This window comes from Ceratotherium simum, chromosome 18 (assembly GCF_057802395.1).
Source record: "Ceratotherium simum simum isolate JZ-2026a chromosome 18, ASM5780239v1, whole genome shotgun sequence".
Classification (NCBI taxonomy): Eukaryota; Metazoa; Chordata; class Mammalia; order Perissodactyla; family Rhinocerotidae; genus Ceratotherium; species Ceratotherium simum.
In genome coordinates, this window is record NC_141917.1 from 40,085,090 (window position 1) to 40,097,736 (window position 12,647).

The following is a 12,647-nucleotide window of genomic DNA, read 5'->3' on the forward strand; positions in this document are numbered from 1 at the left end:
AGATATATCATCTGATTTAATCTCAACAGCAACCTGTGAGGTTATCACCACCAACAACACTATAAGGAGACTTTAGTGTATTAGTATAAGCTTCCACCTACTGCTCGATTCAGAGAGGGAAGCAGAGAAAATCTCAGGCCTGCATAGGAAGCCACCTCTGAGTGGAGACAATCAGCTCGCCTTCCCATTGGAAGCCTCAAGGAGAAAGCTTCCTTTCCTGAGGCTTTAAATGGTGATACTTGAATCCTCTGTAGTCAAAACGGGAAAATTAAGCTCTTTACATTTCATTAGTGGCCATAGTTTGCTGTAGGACTCTCTACTGGAAAATTCTCTGCAACTGTATTAGTCATACGTGAGCATGAATTTCTGCCAGCTCTTTCCCAGACATTTGAAAATCATTAGTTCTGGGAATGTTACAGATACTGTATTACTATGGAATTTTTCAAATTTTAGTATTTATATTCTTTAAAGTCATTATGTTGATTTTCAGTCAGCAATATGGTTAATATCATAGGTCTTTCTTGTAGGTCTCAATCTTGGAGCATCATTGCTCTTTTCAATAAGAGCACAGACTTCAATGGTAACCTCAAGAATGCCTTTCATAATTCGAAACATGATGGAATCTTAGTTAACTCTGTGTAACTGGACTTTGTTTTCTCAAAGTTGTTCTAGGCTTCTGCGTATCATTCAATGTTGATGTGAAAAATTCAATGACTTTCAGTGGCCCGGTGGAGGACATGTTTGGATATACTGTTCAGCAATATGAAAATGAAGAAGGAAAATGGTAAGCCAGTGGATTTTGTTGCTATTGTTTAGTTTTCTTACAAGGTAACGGAAAATATTATTTGGCTACAGTTTGTTTTATGAATGAGAGTTCAACAGAATGAATCATTTATGGTAGAAAATGCAGTCTAATCATTGGGTAATGGAAACTGACAATGTAAAAAAAGAAAAATTTCTTGGCAACATTATAGGAAGTGGTTAGTGATTTCTGTTAAGCCTGGGTTGACCTCAAAGAAGGTCCTCATCCAAAATAGTCATTGTTCTGTAATTATGTTGTTCTGGCAGGAGTTCTTTAATTGTTCTCATTTTAGAGTAGCTGAAATTTAGTAGGCGAGACTGAAAAGGCAGATGAGATGTTGTCCTAAAAGGGTTAATATTGCTTCTACAATATAATATTGGGCTTGTATTTTTGGTGTCTTACTGACCTTCTGAATTTGGTCTACTACTTAGAATGAACCTTGCCGGATTTTTTTTATACACTTTTAAACCCTTTTACTATTGGTTAAGTTCACTTAGGTATGAATTTAAAGCATATTTAACTTGTTGAAAATTACACAAGATGAACATTAGAGCTCTTTTGCTTTCTATTTAGCATAATTTTTAGTAAGTGTAAGTCTTTTTTTAAATTGGATCTTGTAGTAAAAAGAGACCAAGAGTTAGTTAAATTTTGCTTCAGTTTAATAACTTAAACTAGACAAGTTCATTTTTTAGTAACTACAATAATAAACAAAAGTGGATTTATATCTACTTGGAAAACAATGATCTTTCACTCTACTCTATTTCATAGACGGAAAGATGTGGCTGTTCGATATTTTGTTTTATCTTTTAGACTTGATTAATTTGATAATAGTCCCCTAATTACTATCAAAAGTAAAAATTTGAGGTCTTGTATTTTCTAAGTGCAAATATTGCATTCTAGGTATAAACTAGAATTTGGGGAGGTGCTTTACTCTTCTACTCTCCTTACAAATATCTCAGATGAGAAATCTAATAATAGAGTATGAGGTTTTAAATCCTCTTTCCTTCCATCCTATACACCCCCTCCCCCTTTTTAAGGTTAAATGGGTTAAGTCTTCCCTCTATACACCAATTTTTCTTTTTTTAAGCATTATGCCTACAATTCAGGGAGCTCTACCTCTGGGAGAATAATGGTGAGTGGGCCAAATGGTCAAGCTTCTCTTTGTGCATAAGATATAATAAACTGAAACAGTACCTGTTTTTCTAAAGGAACTCAACTTTTACATAAAGCACATATAAAACTTAATTTTCACTAATTCATAATAGTTACATAAATTTTAAAGAGGTATATAATAAATAGCAAGCCTTAAATCACCTATTTAAAATGAAGTATCTTTTTAAAGGATAGTCAAATATTGTTAAAATATTTTATGAGAGCCTGGTTTTCATTTTCTGATATGAGGAAAACCTGTAAGCTTCCTCCTTATCCAGTCCTGTCTCTCTGATTTTAGGGCAGTCTGATATCAGAAGTCCTTAATTATCTGAGTGAATTCTGGTGCAACAGAGTAAGAAGGGGTTCCTATTTCCTGTTAGGAGCCTTAGTGCACCCATTTGATCTCTTCAGTCTTTTTCTGTCCCTTATTATAAGAGCCCATCGTATTGTGAGATTTCCACCCTCTAAATTCTCTATTTCAAGGCAACAGAAGGCAAAGAAATGGGAAACTGAGAAATCAGGCCTCAAAATGGAAAACAGATAAGAGAGAGAAGTTGACATATTAAGGGAAATGTCTGCAGAGCAAGGACTTTTGGTGCCCACTTGAAAGCCTGTGCATTGCCCGGCATCTAGCATGAGGCATTAAACATTATATGCACTCAATGATTATTTGTTGGCTGAGCAACTGCATCTAGTTTATTTCCCTCTTATCACAGATGAAAAAACAGACACATAAAAGTGACTCTTCTATGCCTATTATCAAAAAAACAAAAGATAACAAGTGTTGGCAATGTTATAAAGAAAAGAGAACATTTGTGCACTGTTGGTGGGAATGCAAATTGATGCAACCACTATGGAAAACAGTATAGAGTTTCCTCAAAAAAATTAAAAATAGAACTACCATATGATCCAGCAGTCCCACTTCTGGGTAGATAGCCAGAGGAAATGAAATCAGGATCTCAAAGAGATATCTGCACTCCCATCTTCATTGCAGCATTATTCACAATAGCCAAGATGTGAAAGTAATCTAAATGTCCGTTGACAGATGAATGGATAAAGAAGATGTGTTATATACATACAATGGAATATTATTCAGCCTTAAAAAAGAAGGAAATCTTGACATTTGTGACAACATGGATGAACCTGGAGGAAGTTATGCTAAGTAAAATAAACCAGACACAGGACAAATAGTACGTGGTAGCACTTACATGAGGAATCTAAAATAGTCAAACTCATAGAAGCAGAAAGTAGAATGGTGGTTGCCAAGGGCTGAGATGAGTGGAAAAGGAGGAGGTATTAGTCAGAGGGTACAAAGTTTCAGTTGTGGAAAATGAATAAGTCCTAGAGATCTACTATATAGCATAGTGCCTACAGTTAACAATACTGTATTGTATACTTAAAAGTTTGCTAAGAGGATAGATCTTACGTTAAGTGTTCTTATCACAAAATAATAAGAATTAAAGAAGGCAGGAAGAAACTTTTGGAGGTGATGGATATGTTTATGGCATAGATTGTGGTGATGGTTTTCCAGGTGTATACTTATCTTCAAACTCAACTTGATATCAAGTGGTATACATTAAATATGTATAGCTTTTTATATGTTGATAATACTTCAATAAAGTGGTTTTCAAAAAAAATGACTCCCCTAGGGAAATGTAACTACTTAGGGCCAGAGATGAAAATAGATCTCAAGTCTCTCCACTCCAAGTCTAGTGCTTTTTTCTTTATTAGAACTATATTTAAAAGTAAATGTTGATAATAACTATCTTTGCAGTAAGTATCAGACTTTACATATTAATATGTGTGAGAGTTTGTGAGCATTTGAATGTATATGGATGTCTGACACTTTAATTCCATTTTGACATTCCATATTTATAATGATTTTATGGAAAAGGTATGAAAAAGGTCAGCAAAAATGATGTGGCCAAATGAATTTAAAAATCAGAAAGTTATAAAAATCTAAATTTCCAAAGCTTTAAGGATGGTGTGGTAGCAGCATATTGTTCTAAATAGATTCAGGCACCGGTAATGCGAAATAAACTTTAGAAACATGTTTGGATATTCTGTAAGTGTTTATAAAATCAGATAGGATGTAGATTTACTTTAAGAAATGGACTATGGAATAATTGACATATTTGGGAGAACATGGAAATCATTATTTAGTTTTCTCCAGAAGTGGTCACCTTCAGAAGTCATATTTACTGTTCATGTTTTGGAAGCTCATCAACCTCAGATTTTTAAAAAATCATCCCGGGGCCGGCCTTATGGCTTAGCGGTTAAGTGCGCGCGCTCCGCTGCTGGAGGCCCGGGTTCGGATCCCGGGCGCGCACCGACGCACCGCTTCTCCAGCCATGCTGAGGCTACGTCCCATATACAGCAACTAGAAGGATGTGCAGCTATGACATACAACTATCTACTGGGGCTTTGGGGGAAAAAATAAATAAATAAATAAAATTATAAAAAAAAAAAAATCATCCCGACCTATCTTACATCGTGGCTGAAATACAAGAAGGAGCACTTGCTGGTCCGTTACAAGTGCGGTCTGTGTATTTGAAAAGCATGACTTTACTTCTTTGGAAAGAATTAAAAGTTAACAGAAAAGGCAGCCTTCTGCCCTCTTTACCTTTCAGAAGTTTACAGTGAAGTGGAATTTACTTTATTCTTTGGCTTAGAAACCACATGTTTTCTTAGTAGCAGAACACATTATGCCTCTGATTAAGATCAGCCGTTGTTCGTTATGGTTAGCATGAGCTGGAGCATCCTGGTAATTGCAATGTGGTTCAGAAAAATTCACAAAGAACACAGTTAGTTTAATAATTTTGCTTTGAAGGGAAGAAACTTAAATGTGCTCAGCATTGCACAAGCCTTCCAGATTTAGTGGTAATCACCAGGATGGCAAGGTCTCGGCCAAATGGGAAAATACAAGATGTTGGTTCAGGGCTTTCCACTCTGTTTTTCCTTTGCTTCATTCCTTTCAGTATGTGCACCCACCCTTTTAATTGCTGTTCCAGCAACCGTTCTTGGGGGCATCAGTGACTTTAGTGGGCCTGTCTTCTCAAAGTAGATTTTCATGAGGCAGATGCCTTGCTAGCGAATCCTCAACCCAGTATACATCAAAACGTGTTGGCTTCATGCCTTTTCCCGAGAGAACCCTGCTTCGTGCCAGGTAAGGTTTATAGTGGGCTCAGGTGATTGATTCCCTCTTTCCAGTGTATGTAGGCTTTAAATAAAGCCCATTCAAGCTTGGGGTAAAAAAGGCTTTTTAAAGGTTCTATCACATTTTCTCTTACAGATTTTAATATAATATTTATTTTCCATTGTTTATAACATCTTTTGAAGTTGAATTTCCTCTTTGCCAAGCTTGTCATTTCTTTGGCTCACCTCATTTCCACCCCTCTACCTTTCATGACTGAAAGCCCTCCAGCTAATGGGCACTGTATAACTTCATTCCCTAAGATGACCAAACACTGACTCCATTTATGTAAAAAAAAAATGGCTGTCAGGGATACTTGGCACTCTGATAGTGACTTTGGCTTCGACATCAAAAAAGAGTTAGGTGAAAAGAGCATTCATGAAATAATGCAAATATGAGACAACAATCTCCAGGAAAATATCTTTTACAGAGGAAAAAATCATAAGTACAAAATAGAGAAGTCAGGCCAGCTACTCTTCAAATAAATAGAATAATGGTTATAATGATAAGAATGACTATTATGAATAGCAAACATTTCTCAGTTTACTAAATTTTATTATAATTGGAGCTTTTTCATGGAGAAGAGATGTTTCTCTCACTTTGATGATCTTTGAGTTCATCAGGTGTTTCTGCAGAGATCAGTAATGACATCCAGAACGTTCTTTAATCCTTTTAATCTACAGACAGATAATTGCAATAATGCCATGTAAAAAGCAAAAATCTAATAGAAATAAAATGTAATGAGTTAAAACAAACTTGCATACAATTTAAAATAACAGTATTCGCAGTTCATGAAACAATGTGCCTTGGGTCTTCACATTGACTCCATGGGTTTAGGCGACATCATTGTTATTATCCTCATTTTCTAGACAGGAAACAGGGACTGAAAGAAAGAATTGCCAAAAGTTTAATATAGCAAGTATGTGAGAGGGCCAGGACGTGGAACACCAGCCTCCTGATTTTCAGCCAGTTCTCTCCTCTAACAACAAGGATTCTCTGGAACACTGACCTATGGAAATGCCTCCTGTGTCACCCAAAGGTGTATATGACATTCTGCTTAAGCAAAATATCCAGCCTCTAAAATGGAAAAAAGATTTCACAATTAGGACCTCTTAGCAGGTCACATGAGTCTAAAATTTCTAGGTTTGCCTTATTCAGATTCTTAGAGCATTTGACACAGTCATTCATTCATTCATTCATTCATTCAATAAATATTTATTGAATGCCTATTTTGTACCTGGCACTGTTATAGGCACTAAGGATATATGAGTGAACAAAAGAGACAAAAATTTCTGCTATTGTGGATCTTATATCCTATTGGGACAGGGGGAAACAAAAAATAAATAATCAACTTAATAAACAAGTAGGTTATATCATATGTCAGAATATGATAAGTACTTGAGAAAAAAATAGAGCAAGATGATGGGGATTGAGAATGCTGGAGATTCCTGAAATTCCATAAACACTGTGCTGATACTTTCCTAGCATCTTGTTATCTTTATGCAGCTTGGGAAAAGTCAGGCTTCCTTAGGATTAAGTGGTAAGATATATGTACTTTCCAGAGCTGCATGCTTGATGTCAGAACAAATAGCTCCTAGGAAAATACACAAAATTATTTTATGTCTTATGTCCTGCTAACCCATTCTTTACCATGAGTCCCAGCTCTTAAACTCCCTGTCTCAATCCTGGCCTACAACACTCTACCACTTCGTCGCAGTCTTGACTTATCCAGAATCCACAATAGGCTATGGTTCCAGTTGCTGTATCAGCAGCTCTGGGGGCTTTCTATTGCCCTTGAGGTCATATATAAGCTCCAGACCCTTTCCTTCAAAGTCCACTGCTTGCCAATCTCAGCCTCCCTGCTGCAGTTGATGCAGAAGCTTTGCTCTGTGTTGCAGCCACCCATACTTCCTCGTCACCTTCCATTTTCCGCCTTCACTCTCCTGCTTCCTCACTTGTGTCTAGGCTATCGAGGATCACTCTTCCTTCCTGCCTTATCACTCACAATCACTTTACTGTTAACATGCTGTTGAGGACTCACTTTCATCCATTATCCTCGATATTCCCCAGTTAATGGTACATGTTTTCCAACTAATCAGTGCTCCTCTACATACTTAAAATTTGTTCTGTTCAGATGATGGAATCTTAGAATTGAAACGTCTTTGGAGGCCTATCTTACGTCTGCAGTAGAAACACCTTCCAAAACATACCTGACCAGCTGTCACCTACCTCCTCGTGGCCTAAGTGGCTGCCTGACTGACCTGTGGATGTCTTGTCAGTTTAAATCCTCATTACTCTCCACAACCCCGTCACCCTGCTACCGCTCCCCCTAAATCTCACCAGATGACTACAGCTACTGTATTCCAAAGGAGGTAGGAAGGAAGGAAGGAAGGGGAAGGGGAGGGAGGGAAGGAGGAAAGAAGGAAGGGAGGGAGGGAGGGAGGGAGGAAGGAAGGAAGGTCAAAAATTTATCCTCCCTTCCTGTTTCAGTTAGCTGTTGCTGCACAACAAATCACGCCAAAATTTAGTGCATAAAACAACAATAATTGGTTATTTCTCAAGGTTTTCAGGATTGAATAGGTGTTCCCCTGCTGTCTGGGGAACTGCATGCATACTCATTCATGCAGCTGGAGTCATCTGGTACCTCACTTGGGACTAGAGGGTCCGAGACAGTTTAACTCACATAGCTGGCATTTCGTCCCGTCAGCTCAAGCATGGCTTCTCTTCCGTGTAGCCTCGCATCCTCCATTAGGCTAGACCTAGACCGGACTTCTTCACAGCGTGGTGCTCTCAGGTTTCCAAAAAAAGGTAAAGTGGAATCTACAATGCCTCTTAAGACCTAGTCTCAGAAGTCACAGTGTGATTTCTGCTGCATTCGAATTACCAAGCAAATCCCAGTTTCAACAGGAGGAAAAATAGATTTTGCCTCAATGAAGGACAATGGGGGACAATGTCACATTGCAAACATGCACAAAATTCCAAACCATCTACCACACTTACAAACCTGTGGCTACTGGGCCATCCAGAGCCCTGCCGAGGGAACCGGTAGCCTTTCTCATTTCTAAGACAAATTCTGGATCCACCACTTCTACCTGCTCAGGGACTATACCCCTTTCCTGCGACATCAGCGTTTCTCTTGTTCTTGGTTCTTTCTCATCGTGATTTAACCATATCCAGGTTTCCTCCATAATAAATTTAAAGTGGCCTCAAACCTTTAATAAGTCTGAAATAAGTCTGCTCCACACCCATGGCTCCCATTCTTGATATTCTTTCCTTCTTTGGCTTCTGTGACACCACCGTTTCCTGATTCTCTCTCTCTGATCACTCCTATCAGTTTCCTTCCTTCGCTCATTAAAATCTTGTGTTATTTTCCCCTAGATGTCAGCCTGCAACTTTCTTCTTGCTCTATACTCTCTTGAAGTGATAGTATTTACTCTTAGGGCCTCAACCATGCTCACAGCATGCTCCTGTATGTTCCAAATGGTTTCTGAGATGTTCCCCAGCAAGACTGTGCCCAGATGCCACAGAAGTAATCCATTATCAGTGCGTTCTTTATTGGCCTCTCTTCCTTCCCTGTCATTTTCCTCGCCTCCACATTTGCACATACTTGGCATTGCCTCCCCAAAATCTATCTGTACCAAAGTCTTAGTCTAGGGTCTGCTTTTGGGGGAACCCAAACGAAGACAGCTTATATCCTAAATATTTTGACAATTGGTTATTCCTTCCTCTCCACTCTCTTAATTCAGATCCTTCTTTCTCATCTGGATTACTTTAGGAATCCTTACCTTCACTCTCTGAATCTAATTTGCCCCTTTTCCCAATTTATTCATGACAGTGCAAGCAAATAATCTTTATAAATCAGAGTTGGCCATGTCACATCCCTCTTTAAAATCTTCATTGGTTCCTAACTTTCCCCTCCGTATAATAAATCCAAAGTTCTTAAAGTGGACCGTGAGAACATCCATGATCTGGAGCCTGTTTATCTTGCCAGGCTCAACTTCTACTGCAGCTGCACTGAGCTACTTAAACTTATCAAAAGAGTGGTGTTCTTTCTTGCTTCTGAGACTTGGCTGAAGTTGCACCAGGTTCAGACTATTCAGTATTATAATAGTACATTTATAGTTTTGCTTCCTCCCTAAGTTTTAAGCAATCTAAAAAATTGTATTTTATCCATTTCATATTCCCAGGGCCTGGCATAAATGCTGGGCATGCAGAATGTTCTTAATAAACATTAATCAGTCTACCTGGTCTCCAGTACTTTCCATAACAGTAGGCTCGCTATTTTTCTCTCAATTGTTTTAACTATAAAACTATTTTAATCAATCACATTACAAAAAGCTTTGAAAATATTGGGGAAAGAAACCTAACCGTAACCTCCTTAATATAGTTTGTTTTTTGGTGTACTCCCTTTTAATCTATGCTTATCATAGATATAGAAGTTCCATCACCTGGAAAAAAAAAAAGAGATAATAATAGAAAGAACTAACACTTAGCACACACTATGAGCCAAATGGTATTTTAAGCATTTTATATACATTGACTCATTTAATTTTCATTATGATCCTGTGAGGTAGCTACTCTTATTTCCATTTTACAGATGAAGAAACTAAGGCACAGAGGGTAATCAACTTGTCCTAGACCATACAGCTAAGTAAATGGTAAAGCCATGATTTGAACTTGTGAAGTCTGGCCCCAAAGTTCATGCTATATTTTATGGAGAAAATTAAATTACCTAATACATGGAAAGCACTTAGAACAGTGTCTAGCACTTGGTATGAATTTAAAAAATGCTAGCTATTATTGCATTGCTATTATAATGAGTACATTGAATATAATTTGGTATCTTTCACTTTAAATTGCCATAGGTTATCACTAAATTAGGTAGGTTTTTACTTTAAATTAGGTCATAAATAATTTTTAATCCTACCATGCAATCTTATTAACTGTTGATTTTTATGACTGCACAATAGTCCATACAATGACCCTTCAATAGTTAATTAATTCTTGCTGTTTATCATATATCTTTTCATCTTTTATTATTATATGTAACACTATGAGCGTTATCTTTATGCGTGAAGCTTTTTTCCCTTAATTTAGGTCATTTTTTTAGGGTAGATTCCCAGAAGTGGGAATTATGCGTTAAAGAGTTTGAACATTTGTATGGTTATTTGTGCATATCAGAAATGGCTTTGCAAAGGCATTATATCATAACTGTGTTTTAGGGAGTCTAACAATTTAGTATTTGCAATTGTTATAAAACTTATTTCCATTACTGCTATCTTTGCCCAAAGGACTTACACAAAATAAATTCCATCCCTTTTCAATATGACAGACTTTCGTATATTTAGATTTTTAAAAATGTGTGCCCAATCCACCTGCACTCCTATACAATATCTCAACTCTCCTTCAGACATTCCTTATCCATGCTAAACAGACCAACTTTCCCTCAAGCATCTCTGGTCTGACAAAATTACCAGCCTCTTAACCATCTGAGTCATAGTCTCCTAAATACATTCCATTGTGCCTATGTCCCTCTTAATTTGGAGATTCCAGACATGGCCTGACAGTGCAGAGCACAGAGGGGCTATGACTTTCCTTGACCAGGGCATCTATTTCCAGCAATGCAGCCTAAGGTCACATTAGCATTTTTGGCACTAAAACGCTGTTGGCTCATGGTTTACTTGCTGTCAACTAAATCCCCCATGACTTTTTCACACAAACTCCTATTAAGTCAGGTTTCCCACATCCTGTACTGATGTAGATAATAGTAGGCAGTTAAGTGAAGTTATTTACATAGGTTCTTATTAAACTTTAACTAGTTTGTTTAAGTTTCTTGTTTTAGAGTGTTGAGACATTTCTTAATGCCTGGATATGTATATTGATTTACTTGATGAGTGCCTTAATGCTTTCTGTATCTTCACTCAAGTCATTAATAAAGACATAGGCTAAGACAATCCCACATGCAATCTTATAGTGCATAATTAGAGTCCTTTGGTTGCTAGTAATCAGCGTCTTTGGATACAGCTGTGGAATCAACAGCTGTGGATCCACCCAAGTACCTTAACACTCAACCACATTCATCCATCCTATTCCTGAAGATGTCATAAGAGACCTTGTTAAATTACTTGCTAGGCCTAAAATAAATCATGATTTTATTTTTTCCATTAATTATTATTAGAGTGATTTATAATTCTATCTAAAAAGATAATTGATTTTAACATGGGTCTCATAACTGTCCTTGTTTTCTAAATTCTTAAAAACTAGCACACACTAATATTAAATCTTATGATGATCAAATGTTTATATTTCCTAACTTCTCTATGAAATTATCAGTTCCTCATGGGAAAAAAGTCATTTATACTTCCCTGTGTGTTTTGTAAACTAACACAACAGCAGGCTTAACCAATAATTATTTTGGCCCTCAAATAAAAAATGCGATAAAGTAATATATAATACAAAAAATAAAATATTCTGAGATATCTTCCCTATATATTTTATGGTTTTTTAATTCAAATGCATCTGCAATTTGGAGAAGACACTGTGCTTATTTTAGATAACATTAAATTACTAACAAAGAATGACTAGCTGATTATGTCTGTGGGAACTAGTCAATTGTCTTAGAACTAGTCATAAAATAACTAAAATAAAATGTTTCTCATTGTTCAAAAAATATTAATTGAGTTATTTAACTTCCAGGGTGCTTATTGGTTCTCCTTTAGTTGGCCAACCCAACAACAGAACTGGAGATGTCTATAAGTGTCCAGTTGGGAGAGGCGAATCATTACCTTGCGTCAAGTTGGATCTACCAGGTATGTAAAGTCAAAATGTTCAAGTCTGATCCTAAGTTATGCCCAATACTCTCAGTGAAAATAAATTTCAACCAACTCAAGAATATATTAAAAGTAATCTATAAACATTCTTCAGTTCTTATCATTCAAATTTACGTAAAATGACGTTTTTTTTTTCCCCCAAAGCCCCAGTAGATAGTTGTATGTCACAGCTGCACAGCCTTCTAGTTGCTGTATGTGGGACGCGGCCTCAGCATGGCCGGAGAAGCAGTGCGGTGGTGCGCGCCTGGGATCCGAACCTGGGCCGCCAGCAGCGGAGCGCACGCACTTAACTGCTAAGCCATGGGGCCGGCCCCGTAAAATGACATTTTGATTCCCTGTACCTTTATTTGCTTTAGAAATTCTTCATAGAATATCCATAGATTTAGAAGATCTTACTAGTTTTGTAACTTTTAACTGCCTCCATTGTTCAGAATCCTTTGTAAGCCAGTGGTAACATAAAAGAACTTTTCCAAATAAACCTGCCTGTCACATTTCCTCCTCAAAGTGTAACTTAGTGTTTCTTTTTTAAAAGAAAGTAGCACAAGAGGAATTGCAACAGATAAATTTAATTTTTAAAAAGAGAATAGCACAAGGCAAATTTATATTGAAATAGATATATTTGATAGAAATATCACTGTAATTAGAACATGACTAGAAAATTCCTACTAGA

The 12,647-nt window shown here is 37.0% G+C and overlaps 1 protein-coding gene across 1 annotated transcript in view; it reads left to right on the forward strand.

The window, feature by feature from the left end:
• Positions 1-12,647, forward strand: part of ITGA1 (integrin subunit alpha 1) — a 158,281-nt gene that overhangs the window by 55,037 nt on the left and 90,597 nt on the right. The window contains exons 2-3 of the mRNA XM_004422799.3: positions 664-784; positions 11,844-11,956. Of these exons, the coding sequence (XP_004422856.1) occupies positions 664-784; positions 11,844-11,956 (234 nt within the window). The remainder of the gene's footprint in view (positions 1-663; positions 785-11,843; positions 11,957-12,647) is intronic.